The 13,365-nt window shown below is 46.8% G+C and overlaps 1 protein-coding gene across 1 annotated transcript in view; it reads left to right on the top strand.

The window, feature by feature from the left end:
- The window catches only part of LOC120018538 (membrane-associated phosphatidylinositol transfer protein 3-like), a 158,360-nt gene that overhangs the window by 78,549 nt on the left and 66,446 nt on the right, over nucleotides 1-13,365 (top strand). Inside the window, exons 5-6 of the mRNA XM_038961758.1 lie at nucleotides 4,258-4,328; nucleotides 4,523-4,743. Of these exons, the coding sequence (XP_038817686.1) occupies nucleotides 4,258-4,328; nucleotides 4,523-4,743 (292 nt within the window). The remainder of the gene's footprint in view (nucleotides 1-4,257; nucleotides 4,329-4,522; nucleotides 4,744-13,365) is intronic.

Here is a 13,365-nt window from a genome sequence, read left to right as displayed (position 1 = left end):
GGTTATGGTTGTCCTACAGAACACAATTTCCATGATTCAATTTATTATACAGCATTTTACTAAATGAAAAATGTCCACATTTAGTACTAGCAAACAAACCAAATGTCCAGTTTTTTACTGCACTATTAAATGACTCAAGAGTCTGAAACTGAAGTGAATATGACGGCTTTGAGAGTATGGTTGAGATGTGGTGGTGACAACAGACATTGCTTCTGAGTTCTGGCACCCTTAGCTCCTGACTTGGAGGAGTCTAGAGAGGGCTTTCTGGGCAAATTCATTAGTTTAGTGAGAGAGGCAGACAGTGACCATATGTGCCTCTGAGCCTTGTAATGCACATATTGATTGGCACAACACGAGAGAGGGACGGCGCTGTGAGAGAGAGTGAGGGAGAGATAAAAAAGAAAGGTAAAATGTATAAGAAAGAGGGAGGGAGAGTTAGACTCTCTTGGTAACCTGGATGGATCCCCTGCTGTTAGCTAGGCTGTCAAGCTGCAGGAGAGGCTTACAGAGGGCCACAGGAGACTGTTTTTCACCACTCCGCTTCCCTGTCACAAATAGGATTACGTCAATGCACTTCAACATTTAAAAAAATATGTCTTATTTATAGTAAAGTAGGCTTCTGTCTGTCTACAACCAGCTGTGCTTGTACTGTATGTAGCTTCCACTGACGCTTACACGAAAGTCTCCCCTGTCTACCATGGCTATGTTTTAGCATAGCTTTCAGGGTTGTACCTAATTGAAAATCTGTTCACCAATTAAAAGCAAATTGAAGATCACTAGGGACTGTGAGTTGGGTTCACTCAACCCATTCTGTTACTCCATGTTACAACTACTCAATAATTGAGAGGTTTGTTTTGGTTGCAATTAATGTTACGTAAGTAGCAGAAAGACTTCTTTGTAAATATGCAGAGAACCTCTGATGACACATTCATTTTAAATGTATGACTAATCTGGCACTGTGCTCCCTGTACTGGTCCAATGTTATTCCACATCCCACTTACAAAGAAACTTCTCAATTGATTTGCTGTAGCTAACCTTTTGACCAAAATTGTGCAGTGGGTCTCCTGAGTGTTAAATTGGATGGGGGAGGCAGGCAGGAGGCAAGAAGTGGCCGGAGACAGAGTGGCTGGCAGGCAAGCAGACAGGCAGGCAGAGTAGGACAGGCTGTGGGCTGGGAGCTGACAGGCTGTGGGCTGGGAACGGACAGGCTGTGGGCTGGGAGCTGACAGGCTGTGGGCTGGGAACGGACAGGCTGTGGGCTGGGAGCTGACAGGCTGTGGGCTGGGAACGGACAGGCTGTGGGCTGGGAACTGACAGGCTGTGGGCTGGGAACTGACAGGCTGTGGGCTGGGAACTGACAGGCTGTGGGCAGAGAGCTAACAGGTTGTGGGCTGGGAACTGACAGGCTGTGGGCTGGGAGCTGACAGGCTGTGGGCAGAGAGCTGACAGGCTGTGGGCAGAGAGCTGACAGGCTGTGGGCTGGGAGCTGACAGGCTGTGGGCTGGGAGCTGACAGGCTGTGGGCTGGGAACTGACAGGCTGGGAGATGACAGGCTGTGGGCTGGGAGCTGACAGGCTGTGGGCTGGGAGCTGACAGGCTGTGGGCTGGGAACTGACAGGCTGTGGGCTGGGAGCTGACAGGCTGTGGGCTGGGAGCTGACAGGCTGTGGGCTGGGAACTGACACGCTGTGGGCTTTGAACTGACAGGCTGTGGGCTGGGAACTGACAGGCTGTGGGCTGGGAGCTGACAGGCTGTGGGCTGGGAACTGACAGGCTGGGAGATGACAGGCTGTGGGCTGGGAGCTGACAGGCTGTGGGCTGGGAGCTGACAGGCTGTGGGCTGGGAGCTGACAGGCTGTGAGCTGGGAACTGACAGGCTGTGGGCTGGGAGCTGACAGGCTGTGGGCTGGGAGCTGACAGGCTGTGGGCTGGGAGCTGACAGGCTGTGGGCTGGGAACTGACAGGCTGTGGGCTGGGAGCTGACAGGCTGGGAGCTGACAGGCTGTGGGCTGGGAACTGACAGGCTGGGAGATGACAGGCTGTGGGCTGGGAGCTGACTGGCTGTGGGCTGGGAGCTGACAGGCTGTGGGCTGGGAGCTGACAGGCTGTGAGCTGGGAACTGACAGGCTGTGGGCTGGGAGCTGACAGGCTGTGGGCTGGGAGCTGACAGGCTGTGGGCTGGGAACTGACAGGCTGTGGGCTGGGAGCTGACAGGCTGGGAGCTGACAGTCTGTGGGCTGGGAGCTGACAGGCTGTGGGCTGGGAACTGACAGGCTGTGGGCTGGGAACTGACAGGCTGTGAGATGACAGGCTGTGGGCTGGGAGCTGACTGGCTGTGGGCTGGGAGCTGACAGGCTGTGAGCTGGGAACTGACAGGCTGTGGGCTGGGAGCTGACAGGCTGTGGGCTGGGAGCTGACAGGCTGTGGGCTGGGAGCTGACAGGCTGTGGGCTGGGAACTGACAGGCTGTGGGCTGGGAGCTGACAGGCTGTGGGCTGGGAACTGACAGGCTGGGAGATGACAGGCTGTGGGCTGGGAGCTGACTGGCTGTGGGCTGGGAGCTGACAGGCTGTGGGCTGGGAGCTGACAGGCTGTGAGCTGGGAACTGACAGGCTGTGGGCTGGGAGCTGACAGGCTGTGGGCTGGGAGCTGACAGGCTGTGGGCTGGGAACTGACAGGCTGTGGGCTGGGAGCTGACAGGCTGGGAGCTGACAGTCTGTGGGCTGGGAGCTGACAGGCTGTGAGCTGGGAACTGACAGGCTGTGGGCTGGGAGCTGACAGGCTGTGGGCTGGGAGCTGACAGGCTGTGGGCTGGGAGCTGACAGGCTGTGGGCTGGGAACTGACAGGCTGTGGGCTGGGAGCTGACAGGCTGGGAGCTGACAGGCTGTGGGCTGGGAACTGACAGGCTGGGAGATGACAGGCTGTGGGCTGGGAGCTGACTGGCTGTGGGCTGGGAGCTGACAGGCTGTGGGCTGGGAGCTGACAGGCTGTGAGCTGGGAACTGACAGGCTGTGGGCTGGGAGCTGACAGGCTGTGGGCTGGGAGCTGACAGGCTGTGGGCTGGGAACTGACAGGCTGTGGGCTGGGAGCTGACAGGCTGGGAGCTGACAGTCTGTGGGCTGGGAGCTGACAGGCTGTGGGCTGGGAGCTGACTGGCTGTGGGCTGGGAGCTGACAGGCTGTGGGCTGGGAGCTGACAGGCTGTGAGCTGGGAACTGACAGGCTGTGGGCTGGGAGCTGACAGGCTGTGGGCTGGGAGCTGACAGGCTGTGGGCTGGGAACTGACAGGCTGTGGGCTGGGAGCTGACAGGCTGGGAGCTGACAGTCTGTGGGCTGGGAGCTGACATGCTGTGGGCTGGGAACTGACAGGCTGTGGGCTGGGAACTGACAGGCTGTGAGTGTGTGAAAGCCTCCCGTGGCAGATGCTACCAGCCGGGGGAGAACAGATAAACAAGCAGTGAGTAAATCACAGAGCTGAGAGAGAGAAAGAGAGAGAGAGAGAGAGAGAGAGAGAGGGAGGGAGAGGGGGAGAGAGAGAGAGAGGAGCTCAGGAATAAGATGACAGAGCATGCAGAGGCTTCAGGGAGGATAATGAGTTTGGCCAGGAGCCAATGGCTTGCCACACTTCACACAGGAACACAGAAAGACACCATACAGGTGGTTGGGAAAATAACCATAACTCTCATTCGTCCTTTCTCCATCTTCCTCATCCCAAGGTGTATTTGCATTGTTTCGACTGTTTCTGACAAGCCAAGATCCAAAATATGACAGTGCCAGGCAGTTACGGTGATCGTGACAGAACCATATGCCTGGATATGGCAGGATTCTGTGTGATGAGTCAGTATTGACTTTTCTGGAGTATGTGCTTAGGAGAGTTGAGCTTAAAGGCGTGCAGTATTTGGGGCCCATCTCCCAGTTATGGAAGGAATAAAGAGAAAAGTTAAGGCTTTAGTAATACTGAAATTGGTTAGCTCCTGAGATCAATAATCATTCCGTTATCAGTGCATCTGTGTGAAGTGGCTTATGTAATGACTTTTCTCTCTCTCGCCATCGTCTCTCACTCCTTTCTCTCTCTCTTCCTCTGTCTTTCCTTTCTTTATTGCTCTCACTCTCTTCCTCTCTCATTCTCTCCTTTCTGTATCTTTATCTCTCTCTTCCTCACTCTTTCTTTATCTATATTTCTCTCTTTCCCTCTCTCTCTTTTCCTCTCTTGCTCTCTCTCTATCTCTCTCTCCATCTCTCCTATCTTAAATCTGTAGAGAGCCTTTATCGCCTGGGGCGTCCTCGCTGTGTCCCTCAGAGCAGCATTGATGGATTAGAGGACATGGAGGTAGGAGAATCACAATATAAACTCTGATATATAAATAACCAGCATAACTACTCTGGCTGCTCATGAGGTGTCTCTGTTATTTATAGTGGCTTATACCACTAATCCACTTCTCTCTCCTCTCCTCTCACATCCTCCTCTTTTCTACCTCCCTACCCCTCATTGGTTACTTCTTCCTCTCCTCCACTCTACAGAAGACCCAGTGTAAGACCCACGTGTTGCTGCTGGTGATGCATGGTGGGAACATCCTGGATACGGCAGGGGGAGACCCTGGCACCAAGGCTGGCGATGCCACCACGCTGTCCTCTGTGCTGGAGAAGGTGGCTCGGGCACACTTCCAGGCCGCTGCAGAACATGTGATGATCAAGCTAGTGGCCTGCCCAGCTGTGTGTGCCGAGGCCTTCTCCCTTGTCTCTAAGTGAGTCAATCACACGACACGTCAAGGGGGGTAAAAATCTTGAAATTCGTAACATTTCTTAAATTTTCTAATTTTGATTTTTGCTTTCTGTTTGGCATTGAAGAGCAGTTTGTATTGGCCTTTCACCCCTTTCAGATTGCCTCAGCGTTGCTGAGATGTATAGCTGAAGCACAGTGGGGAATCATGATGGTTATAAAGCAATAGTAGCTTGTGATATGTGGGCTCTATTTGATAGCATTTCTATTGAGGTGAATTCACCACCCAGCGATTTAGTCTGACAGTCAGAATGACAGTGCACCGTTTAGGCATGTTTGTCATTTTTAAGGAGGCATGGCAGAATACCCAAGTGACCATTTCCAATTCACAGATCTCGGTCTCGGGAGTCAAATGAATCAACAGCGACGTCGGGCCAGAGATACCAGGCTGCCAATTCTGTTGAAGGTTAAATTGGAAAATATATTGAGCAGGCAGCCTTTAAACAGACGTTGCGATGTTAATTAGCATGCCATTGACATTTCCCAGCCTTTCGAGGCATGTGGAATACTAAACTCATAACCTGCTCACTGTTTTAATTGATCTACCCCTGAAGCGCCCTGAAGAACCCTGAAGCCCCCTGAAGCCCCCTGAAGAACCCTGAAGCCCCCTGAAGAACCCTGAAGACCCTAGCTCTATTCAGGGGACAGAGAATGAAAGATGAAACAGAATGCCAGAGTGACTGGTTTCAATTGCATTAGTGTTCTGGTGCTATTTACAGGCCGTTGTGGAAAGGAAAATTATTTTTGATGACTCACTATGATCTGTTTACCTAATTAACGGCTGTTGTTTATTATTGGGCTTCTGTGCCTTTATCTGGTTGTGGAATAGAGGGAACTGAATTTAAGATGAGACGTATGTGGAAGCTGTTACCTCCAGAATAAGCTGCTGCCCGCTTGTCAATGTTGTCCCGTTCAATAAATCAGCTACAGTTACAGTAGTTACTGTGGCTGGCTGCCTTGAAAGCAGATGATGATGGCTGCCTGCAAGTCTTCAATCACACATGAGCTTAAAGAAGCTTTCACTCTCTTTGAATCCTCTTCTTTAAATCACATCCGTTAAGTAATGAAGACCTTGGCGAGGTGAAGACCAAAGGAATCTGCAGGCTATCTTGAGTTTTTGCTCCATTTTGAGGAGGAGCCCGAAGCAGCATCTCTCTGTTCTGTTCGGGTGATTGTAGGCAGTACTGTATGTGTCAGGCTGCTGGCTGTGCAGTGACTAATCTTTTCATGTCGCATTTAAAGCTGCCAGTCTTTCCGGGGGGAATCCTTTCAGACAAATGCACACATTTTTCAGCTCCCTGCTGCATATATTGTCTTTGGTAGAATGTCACTTTGTTTTGCACAGCTCTTTTTCCATTGATATGCCTGTGAGAATGTTTGTGTCTATATTTCCACTAATTGGTATGTGTTGACTGGGAGCTGGCAGACTGGGTTCTGAGAATGAGTCCCAAATGGCACCTTATTCCCCACATAGTGCACAACTTTAGATCAGTAGAGAATAGGGTGCCGTTCGGGACGCACCCTGAGACTTCCATCCGTCTGTCTGTCTGGTGCAGTGATTGCCGTTGGTGAGAGACAATGACTGGAGGCGAGAGCTTAAATAGATGTGAGGGCTGTGGTGTTTCCTCAGCAGCTGGCTTGACATCTTCCTGCCTGCCTCCCTGCATGGCACAGCAATGGCCAGGGATGAAATATTGAAAGGAACAACATCCTATGGGTCTCTACTGGGTGTGTGTGTGTGAGTTATTGCCACATTTCTCAATTGCTGCTCCATTTACACTCTTTGAAAGAAAGATGCTATCTAGAACCTAAAAATAACCCTTTTTGGTTCTAGGTATAACTAATTTGGGTTTCGTGTAGAACCTTTCTACAGGGTTCTACATGGAACCCAAAAGGGTTCTTTTACCTGGAACCCAAAAGGGAATGCCAGAGTGACTGGTTTGGACCCAAAAAGAGTTATCCTATAGGGACAGCCGAAGAACCCTTTTGGAACACAGAAAGTTAGACTGACTCCTCGCCGTCTCACATTCAATTAACAAGTGACAACAAATAAAGTGCCTCAATTGATTTATTTTCCTGCGACAAGACGCATTTCCTCTGTGACAGTTGAAGATATACAAAACAGTGTCTACAGCTAAACTAATAAACAACTCAATCTCATGTGATGTCCTAAAATGGCTTTCCTGATGGTGTTGGTCTTGTATTACTTTAGCTGAGGACAGAGACAGACAGGGAGTTTGACCTGACAGTGACCTGAGGACAAGGAGACCACTCATGTTCTGTTCATTCACAGCACACACAGCCAGGGAGCAGCAGCTCTCAGTCTACTCCGCACATCTCTGCCTAATTAAGCTCACCGTGTGGTTTGCCTCTGCATCTCCCCCTCCCTCTGCCCCTTTCTCTGCCCCTCCCTCTGCCCCTCCATTTGCCCCTCCCTCGGCCTCTCCTTCTGTCTATGTCTCTGCTTCTCCCTCGTTAGCTTTGTAAACTGTGTGCCCCGTAATTTTTTTATATTTAAATTGTTTTTATTTAACTTTTATTTAACTAGGCAAGTCAGTTAAGAACAAAATCGTATTTACAATGACGGCCTACCCCGGCCAAACCCTAACCCGGACTACGCTGGGGCAATTGTGCGCCGCCCTATAGGACTCCCAATTGTGATACAGCCTGGAATCTAACCCTCTCTGAAGTTAGAGCGTATTTCAGTCTTGCCCGCTCTGTGACATCAGATGAAGTGAGAGAGAATATGATATAGTGTAACCTTCTTGGCTTTGAGGAGGGATGCTGGCTTGCTGATGCTGGCTTAGGGGTATATCTGTTCAATCAGCCCTATCTCCTCTCTCTTGCCACGCCACTCCTAATGGATAGATCCTGTTAATGGCAGCTAGCTAGGCATCTCTTGTAACGGCTGTCTTCCTCTTCTTCCTCTGAAGAGGTGTAGCAAGGATCGGACCAATACGCAGCGTGGTAGGTGTCCATGTTTTTATAGGGAAAACTGAACATGAACACAAATACAAAAACAATAAACGTCCCGTGTGGCACAAACACTGACACAGGAAACAATCACCCACAAAATACCCAAAGAACATGGCTGCCTAAATATGGTTCCCAATCAGAGATAACGATAAACACCTGCCTCTAATTGAGAACCAATCTAGGCAACCATAGACTTACATAAACACCTAGAATGAACACAACCCCATAAATCTACAAAAAAAAAACTAGACAGTACAAACACCCTAGACGAGACAAAAACACACAAACCACCCTCGTCACACCCTGACCTAACCAAAATATTTAAAAAAAACAAAGAATACTCAGGTCAGGGCGTGACATCTCTTCATCAGCACATTACTATGTAAATCTGTAGAATCAGACACTACAGAAATGGATGGGAGAAAGGATGATAGACATTGTGTCCCAAATGTAGTGCACTGCTTGGGCCCATAGGGCTCTGGTCAATAGTAGTGCAGTATATAAGGAATACGGTGCCATTTGGGACGGAACCCAAATCTGATTCAAACAGTTTTTTGTTTTAATCGGCAGTCTTCAATGTAAATGGCCTTGATACAATTTTCTTAGTTGTATTATTGAAGAGGTTCATTCATGTACTGTAGGAATAGGCTGACAGGCTTGCTGTATGTTGAACACAACTGTAAGCCTACTTTTGTTAGAAGTGTTACACAGAGGCAGAGAGCGAGTAGCCAAGGAGCCCTTGTCTTCTTACAAATAGGCTCTCTGGAGGTCTGTTCTGCCTTGATGGTATACCACAGTATATCCTCAGCTTCTACCCCGGCTAGCATGAACACTCTCCTAATGAGAATGTATGTGTGTGTGGGTGCGTGTACGTGCGTGTGTGTGTGACTGTGTGTGTGTTGTGTGTGTGTGAGAAAGTCTCATCTCACACACCAGAGATACTTTCTCATAGTGACTTGAAACCCATTGTCAAGACTTGAAACCCACTGTGCTCCTATAGGCTCTGCGGTGTTGATGTGGCAGACTGAGAAAGATAGTTCTATGTCAACCTCATTAGCTTTTTTGCCTCATTTGAGCATCTTTAAGGCTGAACATGTTGTCTTAATTGAGAATCTGGAGAGAATCTGGAGAATCCAACCTGATTCCTATTGCAATTAAGATCTTAAGGAGCCCCTGGTTGAGTAATCATTTTACACCTGGAAGAACATGTTGCTGTCTCTCTACTTCTAATTCGTTGTATTGATTCTCTACAAAACAAACAGCACCTTCTGCGTTCTTCCAAGAAATTAGATTGGTAGAGCTGTATATTCTACATCCAATTACAGTGAAACTCAGTAACAAAGCATTACCTGGACTCTATATCAGGTGAAGAATAAATATCCCACAGTATTACCAACAACATAAGTAGATGACTAATTATCCATCTCTAGAAATAAATAAAGAACATGCTGATGAGAGAAGCTGGGTGGGTGGCTTTGTGTTGTCTTGTTGTGTCTAGATGGTCTTTGACCTTGGTCTTGGCCATGTAACTGCCTGTCCAGGTGTGTTATGGTAATGTGTGTGTCCTGGCCAGCAGCAGGGGGCTCTACAGGGCTCTGTTAACACGACAGGAACAGCATGACACAGTACAGCTATAGCAGTACATTACACAGGCCTTTGAGAGTGACTACCGATGGATAACCTACATACCAGTGGAGGTCAGTGCCGTTTATGATGAGGGAGGACCTTTTTTTATTTTTTTCATGAGCATGGCCTTATTTCTATTACAGCATATTGGATGACTGTCATTCATATTTCATTCACCCAGTTCAATGTAACATCGATAGGTTTAGGCTACTACATTATTCTCAAATTGTCCCTATACCCATCATGAGGTTGCGACACATTCAATACCGCCTTGCACACTCTTGCATGCACCTAGCTGATATAGGGTGTAATCATTAGTCCAACAGTTGCAAACGAGTTTCTATTGGACAAATTCAGGTATGGTTATCTCTGTTTCGTTCCACTTGCTTCCGTTTAAGAAATGTTTTTCAGCAGAATCGGCAGAATAAATACACCCCTGGTCACGCGTTAACACTGTTCACATTCAAAGCAGCCATGTTGTATTCCTTCTCGCATCTATGCACTCTCCTCCTCTCACCTTTTCACTTTGTTTGTGGACTTCAATGCACAACACATCAGCTGTATGTGACCAGGCAAAAAAACATTTCCAAGCCAAACCATGTGTCACGCCCTGACCGTAGAGATCCTTTTATTCTCTATGTTTGTTTGGTCAGGGTGTGACTCGGGTGGGAAAGTCTACGCTTTCTGGTTCTTTGTTTTTGGCCGGGTATGATTCTCAATCAGGGACAGCTGTCTATCGTTGTCTCTGATTGGGAATCATACTTAGGCAGCCTTTTTTCCTTTTCTCATTTGTGGGTTGTTGTCTTCGTTTAATGCATGTATAGCCTTACGGAGCTTCACGTTCGTTTTTGTTGTTTATTGTTTTGTTGACGACATTTAAAAAATAAAGAAAAATGTACGCTTACCATGCTGCACCTTGGTCCGGTCATTTTCAAGACGACGCTCGTGACACCATGTCATAACTGCTACACACAGCCTACGCCGTTGTCACCATAACTAAAGTAACGTCATAGTCAACAAATCTCCCCAGTGGAGCAGCGGTCTAAGGCACTATTTTAAAAGCTAATAGAATTACTAGTAACCCGTTAGTAACCCGCTACAATCATGCAGTAACTTAACAGTGTATAGTCAGTTAGCAGTTTAGCATTTACACCGGTGAGCCCCAGTGGAAATACATTTGTAAAACCAAAAGCTTACTTTGACTTGGAAGAGTTTCAGTGTTGTGTTGGATAGTCATAGCTAGCTAACATAGCATCCCTCTGTTTGAGCAGGATGTTTGAGTAGGCTAAACTAGCTAGCTGAATTTGCTAGCTAAGTAAGTGATACTGAAGTGAAAAAAATTGACAAAATCGCTCTCCAGCTCTCTCTTGCTTCTCCTTCATTTTGGAAAACATTGATTTGTTCAAAACTGTTCAACTATTGTCTTTCTCTCTCTTTGAATCAACTACTCACACACATTTTATGCACTGCAGTGCTAGCTAGCTGTATCTTATGGGCCATTCCAACAAATCTATGCCTTTTCTGTCCCAAGGACATTACATGCATAAATATGCATGAAAGTATCTGTATAATACATTATATTATCAAGCAAAGTGTCCTGCTCTTTGTCCTAATTGCAATTTGAAGATACATAATGTAAAACCTAATAAAAACTACCTAGAACACTGAAAAAATTTGATTTGAGCCCGTCCCCACTCTCTAACACTACACTTCATCATGAAATATAATGATTAGAACCCTTCAGAAATCGTATTTTTTTTTATTATTGTGTGACTATTTCCAATTTAGACATAAAATACATTTTCTCATCGGAAATTCATAATATGTTAGTTAAAATACACATTTTAGTCATGCCCCCAGGTTTTCACTCAGTCCTGTTACCCTGACACATTCCCCCCTCTAAAAATGTGGGACATTCGACAAATCACATGATCAACCGGAAGTAGCATCATTTGAGTCTCCAGAAGGCCATGGGAAGACCAAAAGTAAGTTTTCTCACTCTTTTTTCTGTATTTTGTATCATTTTGTAAGTATGATTGAGAATGTTTGTTTTTTAAAGATAGTTTTGGTAAACAACTTGAAGGTGCTAAGTGTTCTCGTGCTATTAGCATTGATGCCATGTGGCTACATTTCATGTACTTGCAAATGCTATACTAAAAACTCAGTCCTGTTACTTTCAGTCCTGTTACTCATATGAAGGGTAACAGGACTGAATAAGAGTAACAGGAGTGAGAAGTTTGAATGAAATAGACATTTTAAATGTGTATCTGGTATATACATTGATTCATTATAATACTATTCTCTTGATTTTAAGTTTCACAGTTGGAATTACTGAAGGTGTTTTCAGTTTTACAATGTGAACACATTACTTACAGGGAGCCAATCGATTAAGTGCTTAACTATTGTAATTGTGATGTACTTGTGTGTTTTAGGCAAAAAGATGAAGGGCTTAAAAGGAGGTGAAAGACAGAAGCTCCAGAAACAAACTGAAAAGCTACAAAAGCAGCTACAGACACAAACCCGAAAAAAAGGAGGGGTATAAGGAAAAAATTCTGCGTATGAAACAGAATAATCCATCTCCACATACAAAAATTGACAAACAAATGAGACAGCTACAATACAAAATACCCTCTCTTCCATGAGGCCTTAGTGGAGGACATCCGACAGAGGTACAGCAACTCACGGGGAGAAAGGGGAAGGCAACTAATCTCAAAGATAGTGACAGGAAAACATAAAAATATAGGTTGCAATGTCTCTCCCAAGGTTCATTTGGGTTTTCAAAGAAAAGGTGGCTGATGAATGCAAAGAATGCAGAACTCAACTTAAACTTCCAAAGGAAGAGAAACCATAGGGTGGTAGATGGCTTCATAAACAAAGAGATTTTTACACCAGGGATGATGTCAGTCGAATTACGACTGGGAAGAGGCAGACCCTCACCCAGAAGAAAATCAAAAATCAGAAGAGGTTCCTTTTGAACACAATGAAAAATCTACATGTGAAGTTTTTGGCAGAACATGATGGGTCGATCTCATACGCCCTCTTCTGCTCACTGCACCCCTTTTGGGTTGTTCACCCAAGTGACCGGGAGACTTGCATGTGCGAGCTGCACGAAAATCTCAGTTTTATCGTACAGAAACTGCACCACCTGAAGATCATCAACACTTTCAATCCTGATGAACTTCTAAAATCCATCACATGCAACACGGTGCATGAAGTGCATGTGCGGTGTGCAAGGACCTCTCTTGCCCCGTCTCTGGCCAATATATACAATGATAAGAATGAAGTTACTTATGTCCAGTGGGCAATTGTAGATAAGGAGCACAAGAATGACCCCAATGGCAGAACATCCACCATCAAAAAAGAGTTCCAGACCACCCAAGAGCAACTGCTGGAACAGCTGAACCTGATGCTGCGCAAGTTTAAGAGGCACACTTACAATATCAAGAATCCGTTTACCCACTACAGGGCACTGAAACAAGGCTTGAAAGCACATGAATGCTTAATTCATGTTGACTTTTCCGGAAAATTACCTCTATAAGTACGGCACAGAAATACAGGTGGTCCACTTCAGAGCATCACACCAGCAGGCAACATTGCACACAGGTGTGCTTTATGTGCATACAATCCCCCGACCGGTGTCCTTCTGCACAGTGTGCCCCTCTAGACAGAAGGGCCCACCAGCAATCTGGCAGCACTTGTCACCAGTGCTTGATTATGTGTAGAGTGCACATCCAGAGGTCTCCACTATCCATTTTTACAGTGATGGCCCTTGAACTCAGCACAAGTAGCGAGGGAATTTTCCTGTTTTGGTACTAAGCTGTTCAGAAGAGGATTCACTGCTGGATCGTGGAATTTCTTTGAGGCAAGCCACGGCAAGGGTGCCCCGGATGGAGTGGTAGGGCCCTGAAGAGGATGGCTGACATTATTGTCAGCAAGGTGACAGATATCCCTGATGCTTCAGAGCTGTTTTCTGTGTTGAGCAAGA

This window comes from Salvelinus namaycush, chromosome 23 (assembly GCF_016432855.1).
Source record: "Salvelinus namaycush isolate Seneca chromosome 23, SaNama_1.0, whole genome shotgun sequence".
Classification (NCBI taxonomy): domain Eukaryota; kingdom Metazoa; phylum Chordata; class Actinopteri; order Salmoniformes; family Salmonidae; genus Salvelinus; species Salvelinus namaycush.
Note: the sequence above shows the minus strand (reverse complement) of the source record. Positions and strands in the feature narration are given on the sequence as shown.